The sequence below is a fragment of the Fusarium graminearum genome, chromosome 2, assembly GCF_000240135.3.
Source record: "Fusarium graminearum PH-1 chromosome 2, whole genome shotgun sequence".
NCBI classification, from domain to species: Eukaryota; Fungi; Ascomycota; class Sordariomycetes; order Hypocreales; family Nectriaceae; genus Fusarium; species Fusarium graminearum.
The window spans coordinates 3,963,075-3,987,948 of NC_026475.1; the positions used below are offsets into that span (position 1 = coordinate 3,963,075).

A 24,874-nucleotide genomic window follows, 5' to 3' on the forward strand; every position below is an offset into this window, starting at 1 on the left:
GTGGTGGTATCGTAAAACCCAGTGGGGTTGCGATCCTTCGGCTGAGGGATTGTGACGAACATGCTGACGCTATTTTGATAAAGCTGCGACTATGCCCATACCATGAATTGTTCTTGTCGACAGCATGAAAAAAAGACCATTGATGGAATGATATGTGAGAGCATGGCATGAGTCAGCATTTGACCTAATCCAGCTGGTACAGATACATTCAATGGTTCCACCGCTCAATCTGTGGTCGGATTGAAGTGACACTCAAGGGTTGGAGTGCATGTCATGGATGCACAGCGCTCGGAAACTCGCCTGCCCGTCTTTGTTCTGGATCTGTTGAGTGACTGCGTGCGACACATCCAGAGACGACTGTAGATCCAATAAACGATGTGTGGTAGCAGTGAGGCACATACAAACAAGGCCGATGGTGGGGTGATTGGTAGAGCTTCAACTCACCGCTGGTCGGTGATGAGAACCTTTGATGCATTGATGGATAGATTGGTAGGTTTGGTCGTAAGCCATGATTGAAGTTGAGATGGAACCTTGAGAGTAGTCATGATACGAGTTGACGACCAGCTGATTGACCGAATGTCGAGACGGTGAAGTAATCCCAAAGCCACGATCTGTACAAAGGTCGTACTGAATGCTGTGCATATTCGGTGAGACAACTGCTCTTGAAGTATTGGTGCTTATTTCGTTGTGAGAATCTTGTTGAGATGAGGGGTTGAGGGGCCGTTTCCAGTTTGAGAATTACCATCACTAGACACTAGACAGTGACGAAAGTCGGTAGAAACGAGGTAGATCAGTGATCAATTGGTATTGAGTACCTTGCATATTCACCAGAGTCCAGAGTTCCATCAAAGATGAGATCGTCCCGGATCCATCAGAGTCTTCCCCATTGCAGACTAAAAGACCAGACCCGGGGAAGGGACCTGGGGGATCCGCCCTGTGGGACGATCCTCTAAAAGCTCACGCAATTAGTTCCATCTCGAGCGCGGGGTTCAGCTGCGCTACTGTACTCTTGTTCGGGTACCTCGGAGTAGAGGCTACTAGGTAGTAGTTTAATGATAGCTTTTTCCATGACAGCTCTACTCTAGACAGCTTACCCTGGATATCTGTTCCCGTCACTAGCTTGGAGGGGTTACACCTTAGATTGGAGTTTATTACACAACAGCAACTCAATGGGAAGCTGCAACAAGAGCCAAGCTGGTCCAATGATGCCGTGGCTGCATTCCTTGCCAGCCTCTCTTGTACTCACTCAAGATGTCACTCGTCGTATTTCATCTCTCCCACTCCTTTCCTCGTCTCGTCTCGTCTCGTCACCTCCCCTCATCAGTCACTTCATCCAAACTTTCCACCACCACAGCACTGTGACGCCGTACCTGCATCAAGCACGTTGGCGGCGCTTAGATTTGTTAATTTGTATCTTGATCCAAAACCTCAATTGCAACAGCTCCATCTCTCTATCTATCGTTTCATGACCCCCAAAGCTTCACAACCCAGCTCTCGCAAAACCTGGTGATCTCATAGCGCATATCAGACCACCTCTCTGTTGCCTCCCTTCACCTGACCCCCATTTCTGTAATCCTGGGCCTTTCGGCTCCCGCTTTGATAATTCGATTTCGTTTCCTTGTGAAAAGTTGATAACAAGGAATTATTGATCTGAGTTAAAACACCAAGATATTACCAGGGAAGTTTTGTCGACTGACACTCATTTGATTGACCCAGCCGGGCTGTCACGACAACAAACGGAAGGTACCACGGGCTTGCACTTGCAGTTTCATACGCCCGCTGCTCCTTCCATCCCTCCTTCCATCCATCGCTTCGTGGAGGTCTACCTGCCTGCTCGTTGACTTTTCTCCTTTCCTCCTCAAACAAATCCTTGTTGATCAACTCATTGCTTGCCTCAATCATCGCCTCTTCGAAATACGGACTCTAACAACGTGATATCACCAAAGCACGATCCAAGCCTTGCTCGTCTTTAGCACGCCACTCCTCTCCTCACCTTGACGTCCATCTCCTGCTCACCTTGTCACCGCGCCCTCAATTGGCCATTTCCCCCACGCCCATCCGCGGCAGCCCTCCCCGCCCCCGGCTTGTGACTTGACTTGACCTGTCGGCTTTGTCTCATCTTACAAGATATCATCAAGTACAGTATACATCATACCCCAGTCCCCCTCCTGCAGAAGCCCGCGTCGACGGGGCCAGAGCCTACCAGGATCACATCTTGGGTCTCTCACCATTGTCCAACGACCTCTTTCCCTCGTCCTTGTGCAGTTCCACTGCTCTTTCGATTCATATACGACCGCCTTTTGGCTCGTCTGACCTGGACAAGGAGGTGTTGCAAGACTATATCTTGCCTCTCGGCCGCAGTCTTGCTCTTCCTTCTTCTTCTCACTTCAGCATCCATTTGTCGTACTCAGACATTTCAGAAACAGCTTGTCGTTTTCTAACACACCAATAAATTTGTACCCCTCCTTCGTGTCAGATACCTCGCCAGTTCTTGTGAAAGCCGCCATCATGAGTTCCAACAAGCCTTCTCGCAAATTTTCGACGGGCGCCACCTCGCACCGCAAGAGGCAGATGAGCCTCATGGTCGAGAAGGATGGTCACATCAATGCTCCTCTTCAGGTAAGATCATTCTCTTTTTCGCAACTGCTTTGCCCGTGTTATTTATACTCTGTCATGACAACTTGCGTTATCGCAACTTCAGTTGTCCATGACCCCTGCAATGATCAGACCCTTTGCCGATCTTTCGATCTTTTATGGCAACGCTAACATCACTCAATGACAGACTTTGTACCTCGGTATCTCCGCCGTCTTTGCTGATGATCACACTGCCGTCATTGCCCTTGCGATTCACGATACCGTCTATCTCAATGACTTCTCCATCAAGCATGTCTCTCTCGATGAAGAGATGCGCCAGGGACAAGATCTCATTGCTGATCACATCATCAATGAGGTCGAGACATACGAGCATGTTAACTTTGTCAAGTTTATCGGAGCCGGTCTCCCTGTTACTCTCAAGTACATGAGCCCTTCTCTGTGCTCACGTCTTTGGCTTGATCTCGATATCGTACCGGTCGTCCTCCGACCTGATCATGAGGCCAAGGAGAAGAACTTCTGGGATGTCAAGCGCGTCGACGAACAGGCTGATTCCATGGCCCGCAAGTGTATTCTGTAAGCTTTGTCGCAATCACTATATTGAGCGGCTACTGACAGTACAAAACAGCAACTTCGGTCCTTCTCTCGTACCGCATCTACAGGTCGGCCACCGAGGTATCGTTCAGACAGATGCAGGATTCCGCGTTCATCTCACAAACATCCAAAACCACAAGGACACATGCTCCCTCGCCACGTGGAATGCCACGCAGTTCTACGCCAACAAGCTGCGTGAGAAGAAGACCAAACTCGCATTCTTCAGCGCTACCCCTCAAGGCGGTGGTGTTGCCCTTATGCGGCATGCTCTCGTCCGCCTCAGTCGCCTCATGGGAGTAGATGTGACTTGGTATGGTATGTTGAGGCCCAGCAAAAATCTTAAGAACTCAAATAACTAACACCCTCCAGTTCCCAAGCCACGACCTGGCGTTTTCCGAATCACCAAGAACCAGCACAACATTCTCCAGGGTGTTAGTCACCCCGACCAGCGCATCTCAGACGCAGAGAAGGGTGCCATCTCCGACTGGATTGAAGACAATGCCAAGAGATACTGGCTCTCTGAGGGCGGTCCCCTCAGGCCCCCAGAGGAGGGAGGTGCCGATATCATTTTCGTAAGTCTAGTCCACTACTCCAACCCTCAAAGGTGAGAAGCCTGCGACTAACAATCGGTATAGATCGATGATCCCCAGATGCCTGGGCTTATCCCTATGATCAAGAGACTCACTCCTGATCGCCCGGTCCTCTACCGATCTCACATCCAGATCCGAAGCGATCTCGTTGCCATTGACGGATCTCCACAGAATGATATCTGGAACTATCTCTGGAGTAACATCAAAGAGGCCGACATGTTCATCAGCCACCCAATTCCCAAGTTTGTTCCTCATACCGTTCCCAAGGAAAAGGTCGTTTATCTGCCTGCTACCACCGACTGGATCGATGGTCTCAACAAGCACATGAACAAGTGGGACACGGGTTACTATGCCCATATCTACAACACCCAGTGCCGAAACCAGCGAATGACCGAACTCGACTGGCCCAACCGTAAGACAAAATTACAGGCTCTCTGTTACATTTGACTAATCTCATTCTGTAGGCAAATACATTGCTCAAGTCGCACGATTCGACCCTGCCAAGGGTATTCCCACTGTCATCGACTCATACGCAGAGTTCCGCCGTCGATGCGATGAGGCCAACATTACAGAGGTTCCCCAGCTCGTTGTGTAAGTCCCTTGATCTGAATAAAATGTTCTTCACTGATTTGTGCAGTTGCGGCAACGGCTCAATTGATGATCCAGATGGCGCCATTATTTTCGATCAGACAATGACTCAATTGGAAGACCACTACCCTCATCTCCTCGACGACGTCAGCGTCATGCGCCTTGACGCTAATGATCAGCTTCTCAACATGGTCATTGCCAACGCCCATGTCATTCTTCAGCTGTCAACTCGTGAGGGCTTCGAAATCAAGGTGTCGGAAGCGCTACACGCAGGTGTTCCTGTGATCGTTTCCAATGAAGGCGGTATTCCCCTCCAGGTCAAGGACAATGTCAATGGATACCTCGTTACACCTGGTGACTACAAGACCGTCGCCAAACACCTCATGGATCTATACACCGACCACGATCTCCATGCTAGAATGTCTCGAGAAGCTAAGAATGGTGTCAGCGACGAGGTCGGTACTGTCGGTAATGCGCTGGGCTGGTTCTACCTGGCTGCCAAGTGGCAGGAGCTTGGAACCAACCCTGGCCTTCGAGGTGATGAGAAGTGGGTGAATGACATGGCTCGTGAAGAAGCCGGTTACCCCTACTCTGAAGGTGAAAACCGTCTCCCTCGTCACTTCACTCAGCGCAAGGAGGGCGCGCAGAACGGAAAGGTACAGGAAGACGGCAACAATGAGTAGATGGGTTGTGTTTACGATTACAAAATCGATAGAGCTGTTCCATGACGGAGACAATGTATGTATTACGTATCTGGCCACATTCGCGAACTGATTCCACTCGTCTTGCTTCTGAGAATTACTTGAAAGACTATCAAAAATACAGCTTTGTATGCATCTGCCCGCAATCAATGTTATGTGATACTGCAAAATTGTAAAACACAATATCTGTAGCTGGCATTAAGGACCGTCTGTGACTTGATGGCGGAACGTTCCCAGCGTAGGAACTCGAATATACAATTCGGTGGTATAATTTGCAGACCATATTCGAGGGCTGCAAATAATTTGCTGCCCTGATGTCCTGAGGTTGTGAAGAGAAGCTGCGACAGTGTAGTGACGTGCTGTGTTGTCACTGCCGGGCAGGTGCAAGGCAGCCGCATCCCGTCTGCAGAAAACCTCAGCGACTCACTTCTTCGGAAGGAGTGGTTGCGAATCACAGAATCACATAATCTCTCCCCCATCACAATTCTCTCGAGTATCTTTTTTTTCCCTTCAGTTGGTGGTGTTCTTTCATTTCCGTTGTTTGTTTGACTCGTCTCCTTCCTTTGCACTCGGAGTACAGTCTACCATTTCTCGACAGACGCAAACTACTGGTTCATTCTTTTTCTTTCTTCACCAATCCAAGCGCCCGAAGAGACTTCTGCAGTAGGTATCAATCTTTCGATCGTAAGCCACCGGGGTTTGGGAGTCTCTTTCACTCCCTATCAACGTGAAAATGATGAATCCTGCTCGAGCACAGATGCTTGCTAGGGCCAGCCCAGACGACACAAGAAACCCGACTCCATTACCTGAGGTTAATGATGAAGAGGGCTGGGACCTGGGTCCTCTCAGATCTGGTTCAAACTGCAGTGCCTTGGGTGATCGCTCTCGGCGAATTTCTCGAAGTTCGCAGCAGCCTGAAGACTCGCGAGTGGCCTCCGCCCGTAGGCCAGACGCGGGCCTCTCACGGTTACGAGAGAACATCAATTCCAACACTTCCAGTTTACCAAAGCGTCCTCTAAGCGATGTGGTAAAGCATGAAGATTGCGACAGAGAGAAGAAGCCGAAGCTTAATACGACCAAGTACTACACGGATGTTCAGACACTTGGTCGAGGTAAGGAACCGCAGGCCGAACTCAAGTATCCGTTAACGCAAGCACAGCTCCTCATCCAGACGCCGATACTAGATATCTTGCATCGCTCCTTCAAAACCGCACTTTGCTCCTCACCTTACAGGGTCTCCCCAGGAAGAACTCAGACCCTCCCAAGCCGAAGACTTATGAGTTCCGCATCTCCCAAGCCGGGCTGGCACAGCATGAGAAACTATCTCTCATCGCGCACACTCGAGCTCTTCCGTTGTTTTCTCCAGAATCAGCTACCTCTTCTAATGATGGGAGCATCTCGCAGACCATCGTTGGTGAGTTGCTTGAGGATCTTTGGCCAAGTCTGTCGAAGCACGAGAAGTACCAGTACGCCCGACAACTCCGCAACCTACTCGTAAAGTTGCGGTGTAATGGAAGGGTTCCTGCGGGCAGTGCCTTTGGATCGGCCCATTCAGGACCATACGGGCTGATTTTGGACAGACATCAGAGCCATACATACTTCGCAGTGAGAGAGGATCCGAATCAGCAGCAGTTCATGGCGCTTCTGATGTCTACACTTTATTCAAGCGTCCCTACTCATGTTTCCAAAGCTCTTTTGACACAGTTTCGCAGAGACTATGCATCAGTCCTGACACATGGGAACCTGTGCCCCAGAAACATCGTCGTGTCCAACAATACGATTGTATGGATCCTCGGTTGGGACTGTGCAGGACACTACCCGGTGTGGTGGGAGTACGCGCGCTTCTTTGAAGCACGAACCACGGAGGAAAACAGCGATTGGTACGAGTATGCCGATGAAATCTTTGCGGACGAATATCCGGCAGAGCTGGCGGCCTACCAAGGCATAGCCAGATGCCAGCAACCTTGATTCTTGGAATGGGTTACAGTGTGCGACCCGCATACTGGGGTGTTCGGGGCCTTTAACACTGACGGATGAGCGATCAAGGCTGGGCCATACATTTTGGGACATGGGACAACCAGGTTTCGGTTACTATGTGTATTTACTCTTCAAGGTTTCTTTATTGAACCTCAACGTACTATACACTCGGTATCTTGGCAAACAAACAAAGTGCGCGTGGTCGACGATCCGTCGGCCTTGTCGCGCAAAGTCAATCGCTATTTTGACATTTATCTCCACTCAAGCTCTTCACTTTACTAATATGGATTGATTTACTTCTCAAATCGCTTGGCGACAGTGCCCCAGTTGATGACGTCCCAGATGGCGCTGAAGTACTCGGCCTTGCGGTTCTGGTACTGAAGGTAGTAGGCGTGCTCCCAGGCGTCAATGCCGAGGAGGGGCTCAAGGTTACCGGTGACGGGGTCCTGGTTGGGTCGGGTAACGATGGACAGAGTGCCAGCGTTCTTGTCCTTGACGAGCCAGGCCCAGCCGGAGCCCTGGATACCGGCGAGGGTAGCGTTGGTCTGCTTCTTGAAGGCCTCGAAGGAGCCAAAGTCCTCGTTGATGGAAGTCAGAAGCTTGCCCTCGGGCTCACCACCACCGCCCTTACCGTTGGGAGCAAGGTTCTCCCAGAAGAGGGAGTGGTTGACGTGACCACCGCCGTGGAAGTTGAGGAGAGGAGCCTGAGCGGCAGCAGCCTTGGCGTCGCCCTTGTGGTTGGCCTCGGCGATGGCGTCGGTAGCGTTGTTGAAGCCGGTAACGTAGGTCTGGTGGTGCTTGGAGTGGTGAAGCTCCATGATCTGGCCAGAGATGTAGGGCTCAAGAGCGCCATAGTCGTCTGGACGATTTGTCAGCTTGCAATTGGAATACGGGACGTTGAGAGGGACATACAGGGAAGATCGGGGAGAGTGGCCTTGCCGCGGACGAAGCTGGTGGTAGCCATAGCCGCGAGGGGAGTAGAGCGGGCGCGCAGGCCAGCGCGGAGGGCGGGAGTTGATCGAAGAAGAGCGGAAGCCATAGTGGAAGCTAACGGTGTTAGTTGAGTGTTCAATTGAGTTGATGAGGTAAAGTCAATGTTGACGATTAAAAGAAACAAGTGCTTGCTAATTGACGGTTGAAGCTTACAATTAATTGAGATCTGTTGATGATGTCAAAAAAATAAAAGAGGGTTGGACTGGATTTGGGAGGAGGGGCAGTTAAAGAGCTGCTGGGGAACCCGAGGCGGCAATGTCGGACTACCGAAGGTGGGAGCTTGGATCAATCTGTCGTCATATTTTCGAGAGCTCCCGTTCATGATGACTTATGGCTTGGCTTAAGAGATTGTGTCTTGACAAGGAGCAAGAAGTTCAACAATAGCAATAATAAGATACTTCATTTATTTTCATGGTAGATTCGTATATCTAACTAATCATATACTTATGTTCCTTTTTATCTACTTATACTTTTTATCTCAACAGAAGCATCAGTTAGTAGTACAACTGTCGCGATAAACTCACTCAACCAATATCATCCATATCAGAATCATGAAGTTTACTTTACTAATCTCGGCTTTTCCATCATGACCGAACAGCGATACTACGGACATGACATGATTGATCTGTAGTACTCATTTAAATCTTCTCTCGAAAAGCCTTGTTCCCATGTCTCCGAGTGCCGATCTCGGATTGCCGAACGCTACCTACGAATGACGCAAGTTTTACCAACTGATACAACGTCGATCAGCTTGAATCAAAAGCCGTAAGCCGAATTGGTATCCTACATTTCTGTATCTGTTTAAAGGTAGCATGTTTCATTCGTAGTTTTATCTGTGCTCCAGGGCTCCAGGGTAAGCACCTCAAGATTATGTCATCCTGCATCGCGTATTGGTACAACTTTAATGGCGATTTTGCCTTTGCGTCAAGAGTTATAGAAAGTAAGGCACAAAAGCAACCTTATTCTCACACAATAGAAAAGCACTACTTAACAGCCCACTTCTTCTTCTTCTAGCACAACATAGGAAATAGCCAAATCCGACTCTCCATGTCAGTTTAGCTTGCCTAGACCCTGATCCCTATTGCTGACCCCCATCCTAGCCAAATCGCGTACAATCACCACTTCCAAAACCTCTCTACGCGTCTCCCTCTCCCCTCCAAACCAAACCACCAAAAAAAGAACAGATAGTTCAACACAAAAAATGTCGTACTACGACATTGACGCCATCCTCACGGATGCAGAGGTATCCCAACCCAACTCCCTCAAACCAAAAAAAAAATAAAAAAAAATCTAACACCTTCCAGAAAGTCCCATGCCAATTCGAAATCGACGTTCCCTACCTCGGCCATCTCGACAACTCCCCCAACGGCCTCAAAGCAAACACCCCCCTAACTCTCCCCCTCTGGCTCGCCGAAATGCTAGCACTAGCATCAACACCCACGTCAAACTCACCACTGACGCTGAATCTCCCACCGTGTCTATCCACCGCTGTTTTATCCGCGCTAAAAGCCGATCCGCGCGCCGTACCGCTTCGAGATCATAGTTTGCATTTCTACGGCGTGGGAGTGCGCATGCTGGATTTGTTCGATGAGAAGGATGTGGCAGAGGTGTTGAGGAAGACGTTTGTTGTGAGGGCGGGGGATGTAGGACTGCATGCGAGAAAGGCGGATGAGGGCATGGTGGGAGGGAATGGGGAGGAGTTTTTGAGGGGGCTTGAGGAGTGGGAGAGAGGGTTGTTTAGAAGAGGGCATGAGGGTGTTAAGGGAGCGAAGGAGTGGACAGATAAAGTGAAGAAGACTTGATATGATGATGCAACATATTGGTCAGGATAGAGATACCCATGAGTTGCCAGACAAAGGCACTACGCGATCTACGACATGAATTACATAGAAGCACACAAGAGAAACAACGAGTTGAATCACCATTCTATTCATAAAGGCTTTGATCACAAGAAGAAAAACAATGTAGGGATAAATGCGTGCATCTTTCAGCACGATCTATTACTGACTCAGACTCCTACGTCTTGACGCCAGCAGAGGTTCCTATCTGTAGGCAAACGGTACTCATCAAACCACCCGCTCAGTGATTTTCCAACCAAGCGACAAGCCCACCATTTCCCAGCATGCCCTCAGATTCTATAACCCCAACTAGAACAGTATCCCCAAACACCGACCCAACACAATCCAATGCTCTTGTTCTAACTTAATAAAGCATGGATGATGACAGCGCCTCTTGATCTCGAGGTTCAACGCTGACCCGTCCGAACGGGCACCCCAGAAACAAAAAAAAACGCCATGCTCAGATGTCAACATCGAACTCCCTTCATCCTCATGTCATGTACCGGATGTATAAAAATAAAAATGCAACCGACTCCTCTTTTTCCTCTCCTGGGAAAATCCTTCCAGATACCGACCCGGCCCAGTATATATCGTAGTCACGCGATGAAGCACTTTCGATCGCGCTGAGAATAAACGTATAGGTCTCGCACCGCTCAAGCGGTCGATCCTGTTGGCTGCCCATCTAGGGCCACAGCCAGATTGAAACGTATCCACCAGTTTAGTTTGCCAAGGGACTCGCTGGAAATAATCCAGAAAGGTAATCATCAACGCCGTGACGGTAAAGAAAAAGGATGTGAAAAGAATAAAGTCGAAAAAAGAAATAACCACAATCATATAACAGGCTCCTGAAAATCATTATGTGTGAAGGAGAATGTGAAAGAGATAACCAAGGTGGTGATCCTTGCTTTAAGAAGATGGCGCGCGCGTTCACCAGAACGGCTCAATACCGAGAAGTGGTCTTGTTCAACTGAGCCATTATCGTATCGACTCAAGTTGGGCTCGGGCTCGGACGCGGATTTTTTTGGGGCTCTTTGTTTTGCGTTGTCATCCCTCGAGGCATGTGCTCAACAACGGCTCGACGTTGAGGTCGATGTTGGAGCACGTCAATCGATGGAAGCGGGGACAGCGCCGATTACAACAAAATCGAGCTTCATGATCATGACTCATACTGCAGAGCATTTAGGAAACCCACATGCCATTGTCAGCCATACCCATATGGGACATGTCTTGGAAGGTGGCAGGAGTGATGGTATTTGAAGAAGAGAGATTGGACCCATAGGCAGAGGTAGCATGCTCGGAGAAAGCATAATTGTCAGGAAGTCCCTGAATGGGGGAGGCATTTGAGAAGGGTGAGTAGCCAAAGTTGCCAGAAGCAGATGAGATGGGAGCAGAGATAAGCTCGCCATTGACACTAGCCATGATGGCAGGATCGGCAATGCCATCAACGGCAAGATCGTAGCCAGTCTCCATGTTGAAAGGAGTCATGTTACTACCGATGCCCTGGAACATGTCCATCTGAGGAGGCATGGAACCCTCCATCTCGCTCTCAACCATGTCATCAGACTCATCTTGCTCAGGCATGGGGGACTCGTTAAAGTCAACTTTGACTTTCTTCTCGACGAACCAAGCCTTGAGTTCGGACATAGGAGGCCAGTCGCCACCACCCTTACCACCACGCTTCTCATCAGAGTTGGCACCCTTCTTGCCGCGGGGGGTCTTGGGCTTAAAGTGAGTGCGTCTAAGATGAGCAGCGGCGTTATAGTAGGCGCCGTACTCCTTTCCGGAGATACAAGCCTTGCACTTGGACAAGGGGTTGACAGCCTTGACATTACTCTCAATGCCAACAGAGGCGGGATCCCGGCAGACGAACTTCTTGACAGTGCCTTCATGCTTGGCGTTGACGTGTCGGCGAAGTTCGTGGTCACCACGGAAGCCATCGGGGTGGTCGTTGCACTGAGTGCAGTAGACCTTGGGGTGCTTGGGGCGCTGGTAGTTGGTCTTGTTGACGGGGAGCTTGGCTTCCTTTGAAGCGGCGGAAGAGCTGGCTTCGCTCTTGGCAAGCTCCTCCTTAGGCTTGGGGGCGAGCTGGATAGTCTTGGCTGCTTGTAGAACTCGCTCACGGGCCTCCTTAGCTCGGCGTTCCAGGTTGGAAGCGTTTGATCGAACACTGGACATGCTGGCATTGGAGAATGAACGTTCCATGTCGGTAGATTCGGGCGACTCCATCAAAGTGTTTCCGTTGGAGTCGACATACTGCTGAACATTGGCAGAAGTGAGGCTGGCACCGAGACCAAAGAGGTCTTGCTCAGAGGTATATTGCTTGCTGGCGGGGTACATGTTGACAGAGGTAGGGGACAGATCGGGAGCGAATAGTGCATCGGCCTGGGACTGGGAAGATTCCATACGCTCCATGCCAGCGCCGTAGTTGTCGTAAGAGCTATTCTGGCGGGTCAAGGGGCTCGCGGCCTCAGCAGCGGATGGGCCGGAGATCATCGATGGGCAAGCCGAAGACATGGGGTAGCTGGAAGGAATAGTTGTTGATAGAGCGGCATATTGGTTGTCGGCCACCATGTTGTAAGTCATTCCCGAGAAGGCTGAGTCGTAGTGCTGAGGAGCTTGTGGGGTCTCGGGCCACTGTTTTAGGAAGTCTTCTGGGTCCATACCGATGTTGAGTAGAGGTTGGTTCTCCTGGACGCATTGAAGTTGATTTGAGGCGGCTTCAAGGGGCAGGTTGGCAGACTGGTTTTGGGGTGAAGTAAATCGGTCCATGGTTGAGCTCAGGGGCGCAATGCGGTTGCCGGTTTGTGAGAAAGGCATATGAGTCTCTGAACGATTTGAAACACTGCGGCTCATGGGTAGTGCGGAGCTTGACTGTTGAGAAAAGGCCCTTCTCTCACGCTTATGTGCCTGAAACCGTTCCTGAAAGATGGTATTAGAAGATGGAGATGGAGTGAGGGTTGGCGGGGATGAATTACCGTGATGGCGGATTTCACTTGTGTGGGATATGCCATGGTGGACTTGCTACGGGAGAGACCAACACTTCGTGAATTTGAGACAGCATTGCTTGGGATCTGGAAACCTCCCTGGGCAAAGTTCTGAGCGACATGATTTAGAACTGTAGGGTCTCCTCTGAGTTGACTTTGGACGAAGTGCTCAAGCTGTGAATTTCTTGCGTTGGCGGCTTCTAGCTGACGTTGTAGCTCCTCGACAGTGGTGACGTTTTCTAAATTCATTCTGTGGAGAGTAGATAGAATCGTATATATCTGATAGGGATAGGCCCGATAAGTTGAGATAGGCGGGTGTAAGTAAGGCGAGTGAGAGTGGATTGCTGAGATGAGCTGAGCTGAACTGGAGTGAACTTGGGTGTTTGTGATATGGATAGACTGGAAGTTTGGGAAAAGGTGAGAAAGCCAAGGCGAACCGAACTATTGAATGGTAATGAAGACAAGTCTCGGATTTGCGACAGGCGAGAAAGATTAAAAAGTGGGATAGCGGGAGTCGAGACAGACGACGAAGAAAAGAAGGTGAACGAGATGCGGATGGGATGGAGGATTAATAGGTGAGCCAGGATGGAAGGGAACGCGGCCCAGTCGTGTGAATGAGGCTTCCAATTCCCCACTCTGGCCTGACAGGGGATGATGCAGGGATCCTTGGAAGGATATTCAAGGGTGGGAACTGGGCGGTATTTGGGAGAGCTGCGGTGTGTAAGGTAAGTGAGTGTGTATGGATGGTGAAAGGTTGCTTGAACGAGACAACGTCTGTGGGTGGGCGGTCTAATTAGGCTTGGCCTGGCTGAAAATGCAGGCAGTGACTGTAGATAGAAGAGGAACAAGAGGAGGAGGGCGTGTGGTGATGATGATGATGATGATGTTGTATCTAGTGGTGTGTTTTGATGACAAGCAAGCGATCCAGATAGATTATCGATTGAGATGCATGTGTAGGCATAGAATGAGTGACCGAGTTCCTTGAATGGATCGAGGCAGGCAGACTCGCAGCAATGCGACAATGCCCAATGTCAATGTCAATGCCCGTGTGGCCTGATCGATGGTGTCAAGATTGACGAGGTGAAAAGAGACAAGATGCGAGAAAAAACAAGATCGAATCTTGGCTCCGATGCTGCGAAAAGAGACTGGTCGCAAAAAAAGAGAAGCCTGTGGGGATGGGTTTAATGATGCTGCTAAACATATGCCGTGTTGTTGAGATTGAAACAAACATGAAAATGGAAAGTGGATTGGCACTAATAACAGCGCCAATATCAGAAGGGGCAAGGTCCAGCAACTGCAACGCGTGACTGACGACGCTTGTTCCTGCCCGCTGCCGCTGTACTTTGAGTTTTGCCCTCTGACAACCAACGTGGGGTAGGTGGTTTGACTTTGATTTACAGCGGCCCACCTGCCGCACTACAGTACAGTTGTGAACTGAACCAACGATCACCACAGCGGGAAAAACCACCACTGAGAACCCGGCATGGAATCTTCGGTGGTCAAGGCTTTTCCAACGCATCCAAACCCCATTTAGGTCGACACACACCCCGGGAGTAGGTACATACTATCGTGCCCAAAAAAAGATGGAAAGAGAGAAACGCCAGCGAAGCAACCCTTGTCCTGGTGCTGGTGCTGGATGCATGCTGTAGCGATTGGATCATCACTGCTTGTCTGTCGCCAGGTCTGGCTTGCTGCGACCAACTAGGAACCTCGTTTCCAATTGCGCGTACATACTTACATACAGCTCATCTATCTAACCTGACCACGAGATGCTTTGAAACGAGGCATTCTCAATGGGCGTTGACATTTCACACGCACCCAAGAGGCTCAGCTGCATCAAATGGTGGGCTATGCGTGGTGGTCAGTCCATTAGATAGGCACTGAGCGGAATGAAGGGTCTGTCTATCTGTCTGCCTGCTCTATCTATCCCGTTCTATCCTCTACGATCCAAGTAGTCTAGGACTTTACAAGTCTGACAAGACGGATGGTCGCATATCTTCTGACACCTCAATCTACGAAACAAAACAAAAACGTCTACGTAATGTCAAGCGGCACAGCATCATCATAGTTCATGACTCCTGGAGGAAACAGAAGGAAAAAGAAACAAAATCACGAGAAAAGAGATAGACAAAAAAGCAATGTGATACAGCGCAAGCAACAGCCACACAGCCTAAAATAAAACAGAAGAAAACGCCATGACATGACGGCATTCTGGGTACAGGGTACGTTGGAAGAAATCCCTAAGAGCAATAAAAAGCAAAAAAAGATGTGCCTCTTCCTTGGAGATTGATTGCTGCCGCGTCGTGCTACTACGAGATGTCATGGCTCATCCTTATCCTATCTTAGTCTAGCAAATCATCATCCCCCCCATCCTTCATCCCACCAAAGCGGGCACATGTATGGGGTTGCGGATCCGATTAAGATGTGTCTTGAGAGAGCAGTGCAGTGCAATACAATTTGCCCATCTTGTTAGAGTGATGTGTTGTGCTGTAAGGTTCGAGGTGAACATGTCATGCGCTAACCCGCTAGACTGATTGACCGGCTGCACGTTTGATGCCAGGTGCTGCTGTCAGTTCCCGGACAAGACGCGGACAAGAATTTGGGATGTTGGGCTGGTAGGCTGGGCTGGACTAGGTTAGGCTTAGCCTAGGTAGTGTGCTGTCTGTCTGCCTGTCTTGCTGTGCCATGCTTTTGAATGTGATGTGCTGTTAAGACCGTGTGGTCTGTTCTGGTTTTAGCTTGTTTGAAGATATCCCCGATCAAGCAGGTACCTGACCTCGCAAGTCTACCTACTACCAGGTACTGAACCTTAGTATCTAACGGTAGTAAAGTAATTAACGTTAGTTTGATGAACACGGACAAAACATAGTTAATGCTTCATAGTAAGTTTAAGATTATACATAATACCTGCTGTTACTAATTTTAACCCTGTTTATAGTACAAGCAGGACGCCAGTAACGTTTCAGTAGCTAAGCTGAGCACAGAGTTGGAGCCAAACAGATTTGAATGAGATTATCTCGGTACGCGAGATCAGCTCCTCTAGCCTCTCCCCAATACTAGACAATCCATGAACCGCCGGTTGGCGGCGGGACGCTGATCACCATTTTCCCTGCTGTTTACGAAGAGGGAACAGGATTAATGTGCCACCGACGTGTGTTGGTGTTGCCAGATAGTACGTATACTGCATCACTCAGCTGAGAGAACCCTGCCATGAAACAGTAACTGTTGGAAGAGGAAGAGAAAATGTTGTTGATTGAGAGCATCCTCAAGGATTCGTACAAATCGATAATAAAATATTCTCGCCTCATATATCCCCTCAAATAGTGACCAAATGTGAGCTCTCATAAAATTAAACACAAAGAGATGCCATCACCAAGACTTTGTCTACTGTCTCCAACAGGTACGATAATCCTTGCTACACTCCATCTCCTTTCTGGCACCCACCTCTTTACGCAAAACGAGGCAATCACTGAGACGGGGCATCCATCTATTGGCTGTCGAACGTGGTCAGGTATACCCACCATCCATCTCGATTGGTTCCCGCAGTCGCATAGAGTGAGGCGGACGGCGCCATCACTTTAACAGCAGCCAACTTACCTGTACCTAACCGCACTGAGCCTAACTCGACACTGAATCTAGTTGCACCTAATTAATTTATCACTGTCCAGTAGCTACAGGTCAGGTCAGTCATCGTCAACGGGCCCAACGGCTTAATTAGATCACAGATGGGTAATACTACCTACTGCAATCCTTTCAACCAGATTAAGCAGTTCAACTACATCACACCCTCTTCCTTTTTGGTCTGGCGTGTGTTTACTCTCTCCCAAATAACCTCATTGCAACCCAGAGACCAGGGACCAGGTGCCCACGTTACCCAAGTCCTCTCTCCTTACGCCCCCCATGATGATGATCTTCCACTGTGACGAATTGCGTAGCATCGTCACCGCATTCTAGACCAAATGATCTTCATGACCGGTATTTGCCAACTCGCAATGCACCCTTCCGTTTGGTCAGACAATCGCCCGAGTACTGAGTGTCATGCAGGCCCCCCAGGCAGTTGCAGTTGCACTTTGTAGTTGAAGCACACGCTATCGATCGTTTCGGGTTTCTTCTGACTCGAACTCGATAACACCTTGGCGCAATTATACACAGACAAGATACTCTATTCCCAACATAGCAAAGGATAGCAACTCGCACGGCCATAAACCCCGTGTTATAGTTTGCTTCCAACTCTATCTTGTGCCTGCCAATCTCGAAAAACTGTAACCTATCTCCACGGGAGCTCTCCCGTATTGCTAGTTTAGTTCCTAATAGTTGAACTCAATCAGATACGACGTAGTATTTCTTTCCCTTTGTCCGGGAAGTTATTGCAAGATTGCGATGGATAGTAGACTCGCTATTAGACCTCAAAGTTCCACTCTCTATCCATCATGGCCCCTGGCTATCGAATCCTTTCTTTTTCCCTTGGCCTAATCTTTTCCTTGCGGTGATCATGCAGGCTCGACCCCAGCATCAACTTTCACAATCACGCAGATCATTGATGGAACCGTTCCATTGATACCTTCGTGACCGTGCTAGTGCACGTGCAATGATATGACTCCCCCATCGTGAATGGAGCGATTGATGCGTTGGCAATTTGGGTTGATCCGCTGCTCTACCTGACCACGTGCTGCTGTTTTATGATTGCACCCTGATGCTTGTTGTACATAGTATGAGTCGAATTGAGCCGCAACTCGTGGTTCTGCAACGGTTGAAAGCCATTCAAACTCCCCTGAACGTCTCGCTTGCAAGTGAGTCAACTCTAACGCTCAACGAGTATGCTTAACATTCTTGGCACGGACAGACGGCTCGTTGAGAGTTTGTTAGCGTGTGATGAGCAGTCAATGTCTGAGTTGCATCTGCCGTCTTGGAGAACAGACTGACTTACTTGCGTTGGACCTTTTGTCAACGATTACCCTGAATCCAACATCAACGTCCAACCGCACAGCCCGTGTCTTGCGCGTACCTTTGGCCGTAGCGTTGATGCTAACCCAAAACACTGGGCCAAAAAGTAATATGCCCAGAAGACCCTGACTCTGGTTAATGCATTCGTCCAGACGCATGAGTGAGTCGTTGGAGAACCCTGAACAGGCCAGGTCGTTCAGGGCTGATGGATGATGCATTACAGACGATCCATAGAGAGTGCACGAACTCCTGTCGGTAGTCATCGGCTTGCGCACCGTTGGGCCAAAATCGGTATCAAGCGAAAAGACGCTATCAAGTCTAGACAGGGCCTTTGTGAGACCAATGCTCAATATCATGCCATGATGAGCACCCAGCGTCGCGCAAAAGGTAAGCAAAATACGTCAGAGAAGGCTAATTTTGAGTAACGGTAATTTCATCTCGCTGGGACTTGGCTGTATTGATCGTTGTCCAAGCTTGACGCGCCGACAAAATTCGACATAGATCCTGACATGAAACGATAATACTGCGGAGAAGAGAGAAATAAAAAAAAAATATAGCAAAGACCCTTTGGTACTGGGATGAGAGCCCAACATTGGAACGAGCTTTCTCATCGGACACGTGTTCCAGTTAGAGAGGCTCTGCTGATCGTCGATTCCCACCCGAAGCGAGGATATTCCCAGGAAGGGCATGTGTTGATCAGCGTCTGGTGTTGTTTATTCCCGTTTGCCACGCATCACGACAATGCCATAACCACAGCAGCTTTGCGACACGCACGCTTGTGCTCATGCTTACTTGTTGTGCTTGTGCTTGTGCTTCTGAAACGACTCTAGGCTGTGCACACTCGCTCTCACCATCTCGTATTGTGTCCCTGTATAGAGTAATTTCTTTTCCCATGGATGAGGAGAGAGATGAGCCGTGATGTAATGGTAAGCTTTTACACTGGCGGGGTTGAAATTAACAACGGACACGTTATGTAACTTGCCCCTTGACGGGATGACCGATATTCGGCCCCTCTCTATCCTGGACTCCGGAGAATATACCCCGTCGCCGTGAAGAGATGAAGTTCTAGCCGGCGCAAGGACCCTTCTTTTCTCGGATCGGAAGAAGTTTTCGGAATAGATAACACGGGCCTGACTGATAGCGGTTAAACACCGGTCGAGTTACTGATAACGGACCCCAGGCTTAAACTCCACAGTTTGGTCCATCATGACACCTCTCCCAGTAAACGCTTAGTAGTCTATCCATTAGAGAGTCCGTTGCATTTGGCAACCTTATAGCAACGATTGTTTAAGCTCTATGTGAGCTATCTCCAGCTTAACACGGCATAATGCGCCGCTTCAATTTGATTCTGCTGGCTTCCCTCCAGCTTGTCGGAGCTCGTTCACCGGGGGGGTTTAACATTCACGAGGACTTGTTGACGTACCCTCAGGTAAGCTGCCCCTCGTTGGTCATTGCACCAAGTTTGTACTTTGGAATCGAAGCTCAACGTCTGTAGTTCGAGGTCGTATTCGATAATCAATATATATCCGAGAAAGACGCCCATTCATTACTCGATAGTCAACATCCTACATATTCTGCCGACTTTGCGCAATCGACATTAGGTCAAGCTCGGGAAGCTGACGCACGCGACAATGAAGCCGAAAACAAAGACCAAGATGGGCCCTCGTACAAGTACGAACTCATGAAGATGCCGCCTAACGAGTACCTTTGTTCTATACCTATTCTACAATCGCCCGAAGCAGAGAATAAGACGGCCAACGAGCTGGCCAAGGCCGAAGAAGCGCGCGAGCTCACTCGTGCGACAGCTAGTGGATGGGAGCTTCTTTCGGAACTGCAGGATTCGTGCCTCTACTTTATGTCTGGGTGGTGGAGCTACAGCTTCTGCAATAACCGCGAGATCGTTCAGTTCCACGCCCTTCCTTCGATACCAAACGGTCAACCTCCGAAGCGCGACCCCCACACGATGGAGTTTACGCTCGGAAGAGTCCCTGCCGTTCCAGCCAGTGCAGCGCACCAGGCAAAGATGAACGGCCAAGAAGCACCACCTCCAGCGGAATTGCAGGTCAAGGGTGACCAGCGGTATCTCGTCCAGAGGCTCGAAGGGGGAACGATTTGCGACTTGACGGGAAGAGAGCGCACGATTGAGGTCCAGTACCACTGTGTACCAGGCATGAAGGCCGACAGGATTGGATGGATCAAGGAGGTCACTATTTGTGCTTACTTGATGGTCGTCAACACGCCGCGTCTGTGTAACGATGTCGCTTTCCTACCCCCCGAAGAAACCCGAGCGAACCCAATTACATGCAAGCTCATCTTGGACAAACTTAACGAGCCCCCCTCGTTGGACCAAACGGTACCTTTGGCGCAGGACGAAGCCCAAGTGCCACTGAAGCAGGAAGATACGGGCGCCAAGTCTGGAGACGCAGCACCTAGGGATGTCGGAAAGGAACCGATTAATATTGGTGGTGTTCTTGTAGGCGCCCGAAACGTGCTCTCCGGTGCGGACGAGGCAGGTAAACCACCAGCCAAGCTTCCTCCTCCACGCAGCTACTTCTCCAACTCAAACACAGATACCGAGAGATTCCTTAAAGTGGTCGCTTCAGGTAAGAGCAAAGAAGACGGCGGCGAAATGGAAGTTCTTGGAAACGAAGAGCTGGAGAAATTGGACCTCAAGCCCTCCGTAGTAAAAGACATGACAGAACGTATGAGGAAACTGGCAGGAAAATACGGCTGGAAGCTTGAGCTCGTGGAGCTTCCTGGAGGAGAGAAGGAGCTCAGAGGTTACATTGACGCTGATGAGGAAGAGCTTGCCAAGAACAAGGCCAAGTTGAAGAAGGAAAAAGAGGCTGCTGCTAAGGCGAAGGGGGATGATGAGGAAGAGGTGGTGGAGGGTAGTGAGGAGCAGTTCTTTGATAAGAAGGATGAGCTGTAGATTATTCTCTGAAGGAAGTGGTATAAGACTACGGCGTTATGGGAATGCTTTGTTATAGCGAATACGTTTTGCATTGGCATACATGTTGGATCGTGTGTAAATGAGTGTAGTACTGTTTCTCGAGGTTGACTGGCTCTATGATGGAATGTCTTCTGATATTCGTCGCATACTGCTGTAGCTGAACCGAGTGCCTCAGGTTTGTGGCACCGTTGTTCCGAGTCGCGACCCTTTTAACAGAGGGCAACGATCAGCTTGAGCACCTTGGCATAAAATTCTATTTCCGAAGACACACATTTTTAGGTTCAGCGCGTACTCAACTTCAAGAGCGTGATGACTCTTTCGTGTCCAGGGTTACTCGTAGCTTATGACAATGCCACCATAGGGTAGCAGCCGTCAAAATGTTTCGTCCAGGTAGGGTTGATTAAGAGCATAGCCAATCTGTTTCAACTAAGTTATTTACGACTCAGAGAAACATTATAACAAGGTGGTTCGGCAGTTGACAACGAGTCACCAATGTGGAATCTCAATAACATCAGTTAAGCGCTAGGTCTCCTATACTCACTGAGTCATTGTCATGAGCACAATGAACCCATGTTGGTTTCGCCTATGGAGAGAAAAGAGTGACAAGCAAGCTAATCTTTTGACGTCCAGTCAATTGACGATCAAGTTTGCGATGCACACGATATGCGGGCTGGAGGTGTCTCGGTAGTTGCGAGATTGACGTCTGTGCAGTAGCATTCTCGTAAGGACTCAGCCATGAATGTTGAGCATTCTCGCTCCGCCGATCTCTACACCCGCCAATAGCGGAGAGAAGTATCGTACGATGATGTTTCAAATGTTACCTTATCTCACCGCGTATATTGAAGTCCACCCACAATGCAAGGGTCCATAGGACACCGACCCCAGGAAGTGTTAGATTCGTCGTTTGAGAAGGCCTGCTAGATTGATCACGATGCTTGCAGAAGCATACTATGCATCAATCGGGTATTCGCAGTTAAACTGAGATTGTGAGGGTGTGGCAAACGGTATGGAATGCAACATCGGACCTGTGATTCCAAATTGGTGCCATGCCGTTGACAGAATAAAGAGATCATCACAGGTTTATTGCATGGCAGTTCGCTCGGACACTTTTAGAGACTAGACTGGCAAGTCATTGGAGCATCTGAATGCTGTAGATCTACTGCAAGGGACAGACATGTGGTTGCAGCTAGAGTCTCGGCATCGTGCGAGGCACCAAACTTCAATTCTCAACATTGACCAGCCGAGGTAGAAGGAAAGCCAAAACTTGCGATAGTACATATGAAAAAAGTGTTGGGTCAGACCAACTGTAGTGTAGATAGTGCTTTTGACTGGTCATTTATTGCATCGTCGGTTCTTTGCAGCCGAGTGGCACCAAAGTTGAGATCTTGGCATCAACCAAAAACAGTGTATCAAGCCACAGTCGACGGCTGGGAATTGTTTGCTGGAAACACAATCTTTCCACTTGAAGGTGCATAGTTAAACTGTATCAAGCCAAAAGGCAACATAAAGCTCAGTCATTGTAAGCCAAGGGTTCCACCTGTGCTGCATATAGAAGGGGCAACTTTATAACGTTTGGACAGAGAACGATAGAAGGCGTCGTCAATTTTGCAAACAGAACAAGTTTTTTTTCCCCTCTCTCGCAGGCAAGCAGAGTACAGTATCGATCAACGTCAGTGGACGGTAAACGCGGGAATGGCTGAAGTGAAACTAAGAGCGGCAAATCGAAGAGGGGAACGTCTCTGGACCTAGACTAGACTCTGGAACTGTTTCCGTCCAAAAGTCCTGACCGTTTAAAGTTTTACGTGGGTATTTTCGCGGGCTTAGGTTGCGACGGGACGGGATTTATTCTCTTGGAGTCTGGAGCTAAGACGGACCGATGCATACAAGTTCAGGGCCGGACTTGTTTGGTGCAATCGGCAACAGAAGTAGGAGTTAGTGTAGGAAATATTTTCTCTTTTCTCCTTGTGGATATATATAGTGCGACGATTGGATACGGGTTGTGGTTGGATTGTTGGGGTTTTGCTTCTTATGTTGATGATGGTGGCCGCATGTGAGACAAAAACAGAGACAGAGATGGACCCTTGAATGATTTGGTTACGATCGTCGAATGTCTAGGACAATGTTGGGAACTGAAACATGCATTCGAAGAAGAGGGAAGCAAAGCAATCAATCACTCAGCGGTTTGATGAACGAGGCTCATGTTGGATTGGTTCAGTTGACTCTACCCTCCAAAAGAAACGGGAATTGTAGAGTAGACTAGCACTGCATGTTTGTTCTTCTTTTGTCAAGCCACTTCTGGCTCTTGCTCCTATAGAAAAAGCAATCACCTATAAATCACATGAATCACAATCACATTGCATCCTATCAAGGGAAAGGGAAAGGTGACGACATGGGGGGTTTTGAGTGCTCTAGAGTAAAGTAAGTTTTGATAGCTGCTCGGAGCACGGGCCGCTCGCCGGGAGCCGGGGGGATCCATGCTCCCCAAGTCTGTGGAACTGAGCATGATTGGTACCAGAGGGCAGTTCAGCTGGGAATATGTACAGTAAAAAAGATGAGAATAATTTAATATTTTGTTGTTTAAAAATATTCGATCGATTTAGTAGAGAAACAAGATTGGATGAACCGATTTGCTCTGACAACCGAATCGTCAACAAACAGCACAGGGCAGAAAAGGGTATGGGATGAGTCTTGTCAATTCAAGGGCATTAATCAGGGATGGGAGTCCCCTGTCAGCCACTCTTTAGCCCGGAGACACCGTCTCTGCCTCTGTGTTTAGTCTTAACACGCTCACGCTCTACCATGGAAAACACGCAGAGACGCGTACCTATTTGTGCTGTTAATGGATAGCGTTTTATGTCACTCCCGGAACTAACATTCGCGACACCTCCACTGAAATGGTGCCTGAGATGGAGGCTGCAGCGCTAATGCGGGGGGCACCCTAATTCGTGGGCTTGGCTGTACCTTCCATCACTTCTGAGGTCTGTACCTGCCCGTACTGGCTGTACCTGTTTACTGTGCCAGGCTCTGGAATGGACGTCCAGTATTTCCTGCATTTGGTTATGTCGGTGGCAGAAGAAAGGCTAGACTACGTACTTCATCCATACCTTAGTAGACATACCCTTGATTTCCACCTCAATTCTAATCTGATTCTTTTCTTTCCTCTATCCCTAGAATCGCCAGATTGGATCGAGATATCCACTGCGTGCTACCCTGCCTGTCCCGTCCATTGGGAACGTCCTTGGCCCTTGAAGTAGTCTATCTACTAAGCACTCAAGGCTCTCCCTGCATCTGCGTCTACGTCGCCGACGCAAGGCGACATCGTCAGGTCCCTCTCTCCCCCACTCTAAGCGAAGGCGGCTTCACTTATTCGAGCCCAACTTAATGCCGTTTCTCCCCATCGTCGTTCGATTGCCAACTTGAGTTTTGTTTCGTCTCTTCTTTAAACTCAATCTGTTCGCTACTGCGCCGTTGCTTCTCTGGAACTCAATCGTGTTACCTGCTCGCTCTACACGGGAACGAACCGAGATTGTACATACATCTTTGCGAAAATCGTCTTTACTCTGTTAGCCATTGGATCATTGGATCGAGACCGCTGCTTCCTAAAAGTCACCTGTAACCGACCGACCACAAGCTTAAAGACAAAACACCAAGCATCGTTTCATTTACATCATATCATATCTCGCCTGATTCGCTTCCTGCAACGGTACCCGAAAGCTATTGGGCGCAATCCGCCATGAAGTGAATCCATTCTCCTCATCTCTGTACCCCAACACATGCGACCAGCTCGACATGCCATACACACCGTCTCTTGTCTACCACAAGACCTAACCTCGATACCTTTGCGAAATCGGACAATTCACCTTGATCCTCGAATTTGAACTGAACCGTTCTGTACAATTTACACCGCGCAAGCCATACGCATGCGACCACAGACATAGTACCTCACCTTCAACACCGACACCTAATCACAAAATATTTATACAACTCCTTTCACATCCAACGATGGAACGACCTGTCTCACGGTCTTCGCATGGAACAAGAACCGCTTCGCGATCTTCCACAAGCACCAACAACACCAAGGTCTCAATGCATACCGCGCATACATCCAACTCACACCCTC

The 24,874-nt window shown here is 49.1% G+C and overlaps 6 protein-coding genes across 6 annotated transcripts; 4 read left to right on the plus strand and 2 right to left on the minus strand.

Moving 5' to 3' along the window:
* Positions 1 to 2,508: 2,508 nt before the first annotated feature.
* On the plus strand, positions 2,509 to 5,167 carry FGSG_04456 (uncharacterized protein; the record flags this gene model as incomplete). Its single annotated transcript, XM_011322842.1, has 7 exons — positions 2,509 to 2,619; positions 2,783 to 3,168; positions 3,221 to 3,501; positions 3,556 to 3,758; positions 3,822 to 4,188; positions 4,241 to 4,367; positions 4,414 to 5,167. The coding sequence occupies 7 exons, from the start codon at positions 2,509 to 2,511 to the stop codon at positions 5,045 to 5,047; spliced, it is 2,109 nt and encodes a 702-aa protein (XP_011321144.1). The 3' UTR covers positions 5,048 to 5,167.
* A 631-nt stretch (positions 5,168 to 5,798) lies between these two features.
* FGSG_04455 (uncharacterized protein) lies at positions 5,799 to 7,033 on the plus strand (the record flags this gene model as incomplete). The annotated part of the gene is made up of 2 exons (XM_011322843.1): positions 5,799 to 6,177; positions 6,225 to 7,033. 2 exons carry the CDS (start codon positions 5,799 to 5,801, stop codon positions 7,031 to 7,033), a joined length of 1,188 nt encoding a protein of 395 aa, XP_011321145.1.
* A 114-nt stretch (positions 7,034 to 7,147) lies between these two features.
* Positions 7,148 to 8,204, minus strand: FGSG_04454 (superoxide dismutase). The gene is made up of 3 exons (XM_011322844.1): positions 8,189 to 8,204; positions 7,955 to 8,089; positions 7,148 to 7,901 (listed from the first exon to the last, which is right to left on the minus strand). The coding sequence occupies exons 2-3, from the start codon at positions 8,079 to 8,081 to the stop codon at positions 7,336 to 7,338; spliced, it is 693 nt and encodes a 230-aa protein (XP_011321146.1). The 5' UTR covers positions 8,082 to 8,089; positions 8,189 to 8,204; the 3' UTR covers positions 7,148 to 7,335.
* Positions 8,205 to 9,236: 1,032 nt separating this feature from the next.
* Positions 9,237 to 9,837, plus strand: FGSG_04453 (uncharacterized protein; the record flags this gene model as incomplete). Its single annotated transcript, XM_011322845.1, has 2 exons — positions 9,237 to 9,278; positions 9,340 to 9,837. The coding sequence occupies 2 exons, from the start codon at positions 9,237 to 9,239 to the stop codon at positions 9,835 to 9,837; spliced, it is 540 nt and encodes a 179-aa protein (XP_011321147.1).
* A 163-nt stretch (positions 9,838 to 10,000) lies between these two features.
* On the minus strand, positions 10,001 to 13,350 carry FGSG_04452 (uncharacterized protein). Its single transcript, XM_011322846.1, has 2 exons — positions 12,849 to 13,350; positions 10,001 to 12,792 (listed from the first exon to the last, which is right to left on the minus strand). The coding sequence occupies exon 2, from the start codon at positions 12,385 to 12,387 to the stop codon at positions 11,053 to 11,055; it is 1,335 nt and encodes a 444-aa protein (XP_011321148.1). The 5' UTR covers positions 12,388 to 12,792; positions 12,849 to 13,350; the 3' UTR covers positions 10,001 to 11,052.
* A 5,690-nt stretch (positions 13,351 to 19,040) lies between these two features.
* FGSG_04451 (uncharacterized protein) lies at positions 19,041 to 20,829 on the plus strand. Its single transcript, XM_011322847.1, has 2 exons — positions 19,041 to 19,230; positions 19,297 to 20,829. Exons 1-2 carry the CDS (start codon positions 19,129 to 19,131, stop codon positions 20,731 to 20,733), a joined length of 1,539 nt encoding a protein of 512 aa, XP_011321149.1. The 5' UTR covers positions 19,041 to 19,128; the 3' UTR covers positions 20,734 to 20,829.
* The last annotated feature ends 4,045 nt before the right edge of the window (positions 20,830 to 24,874 follow it).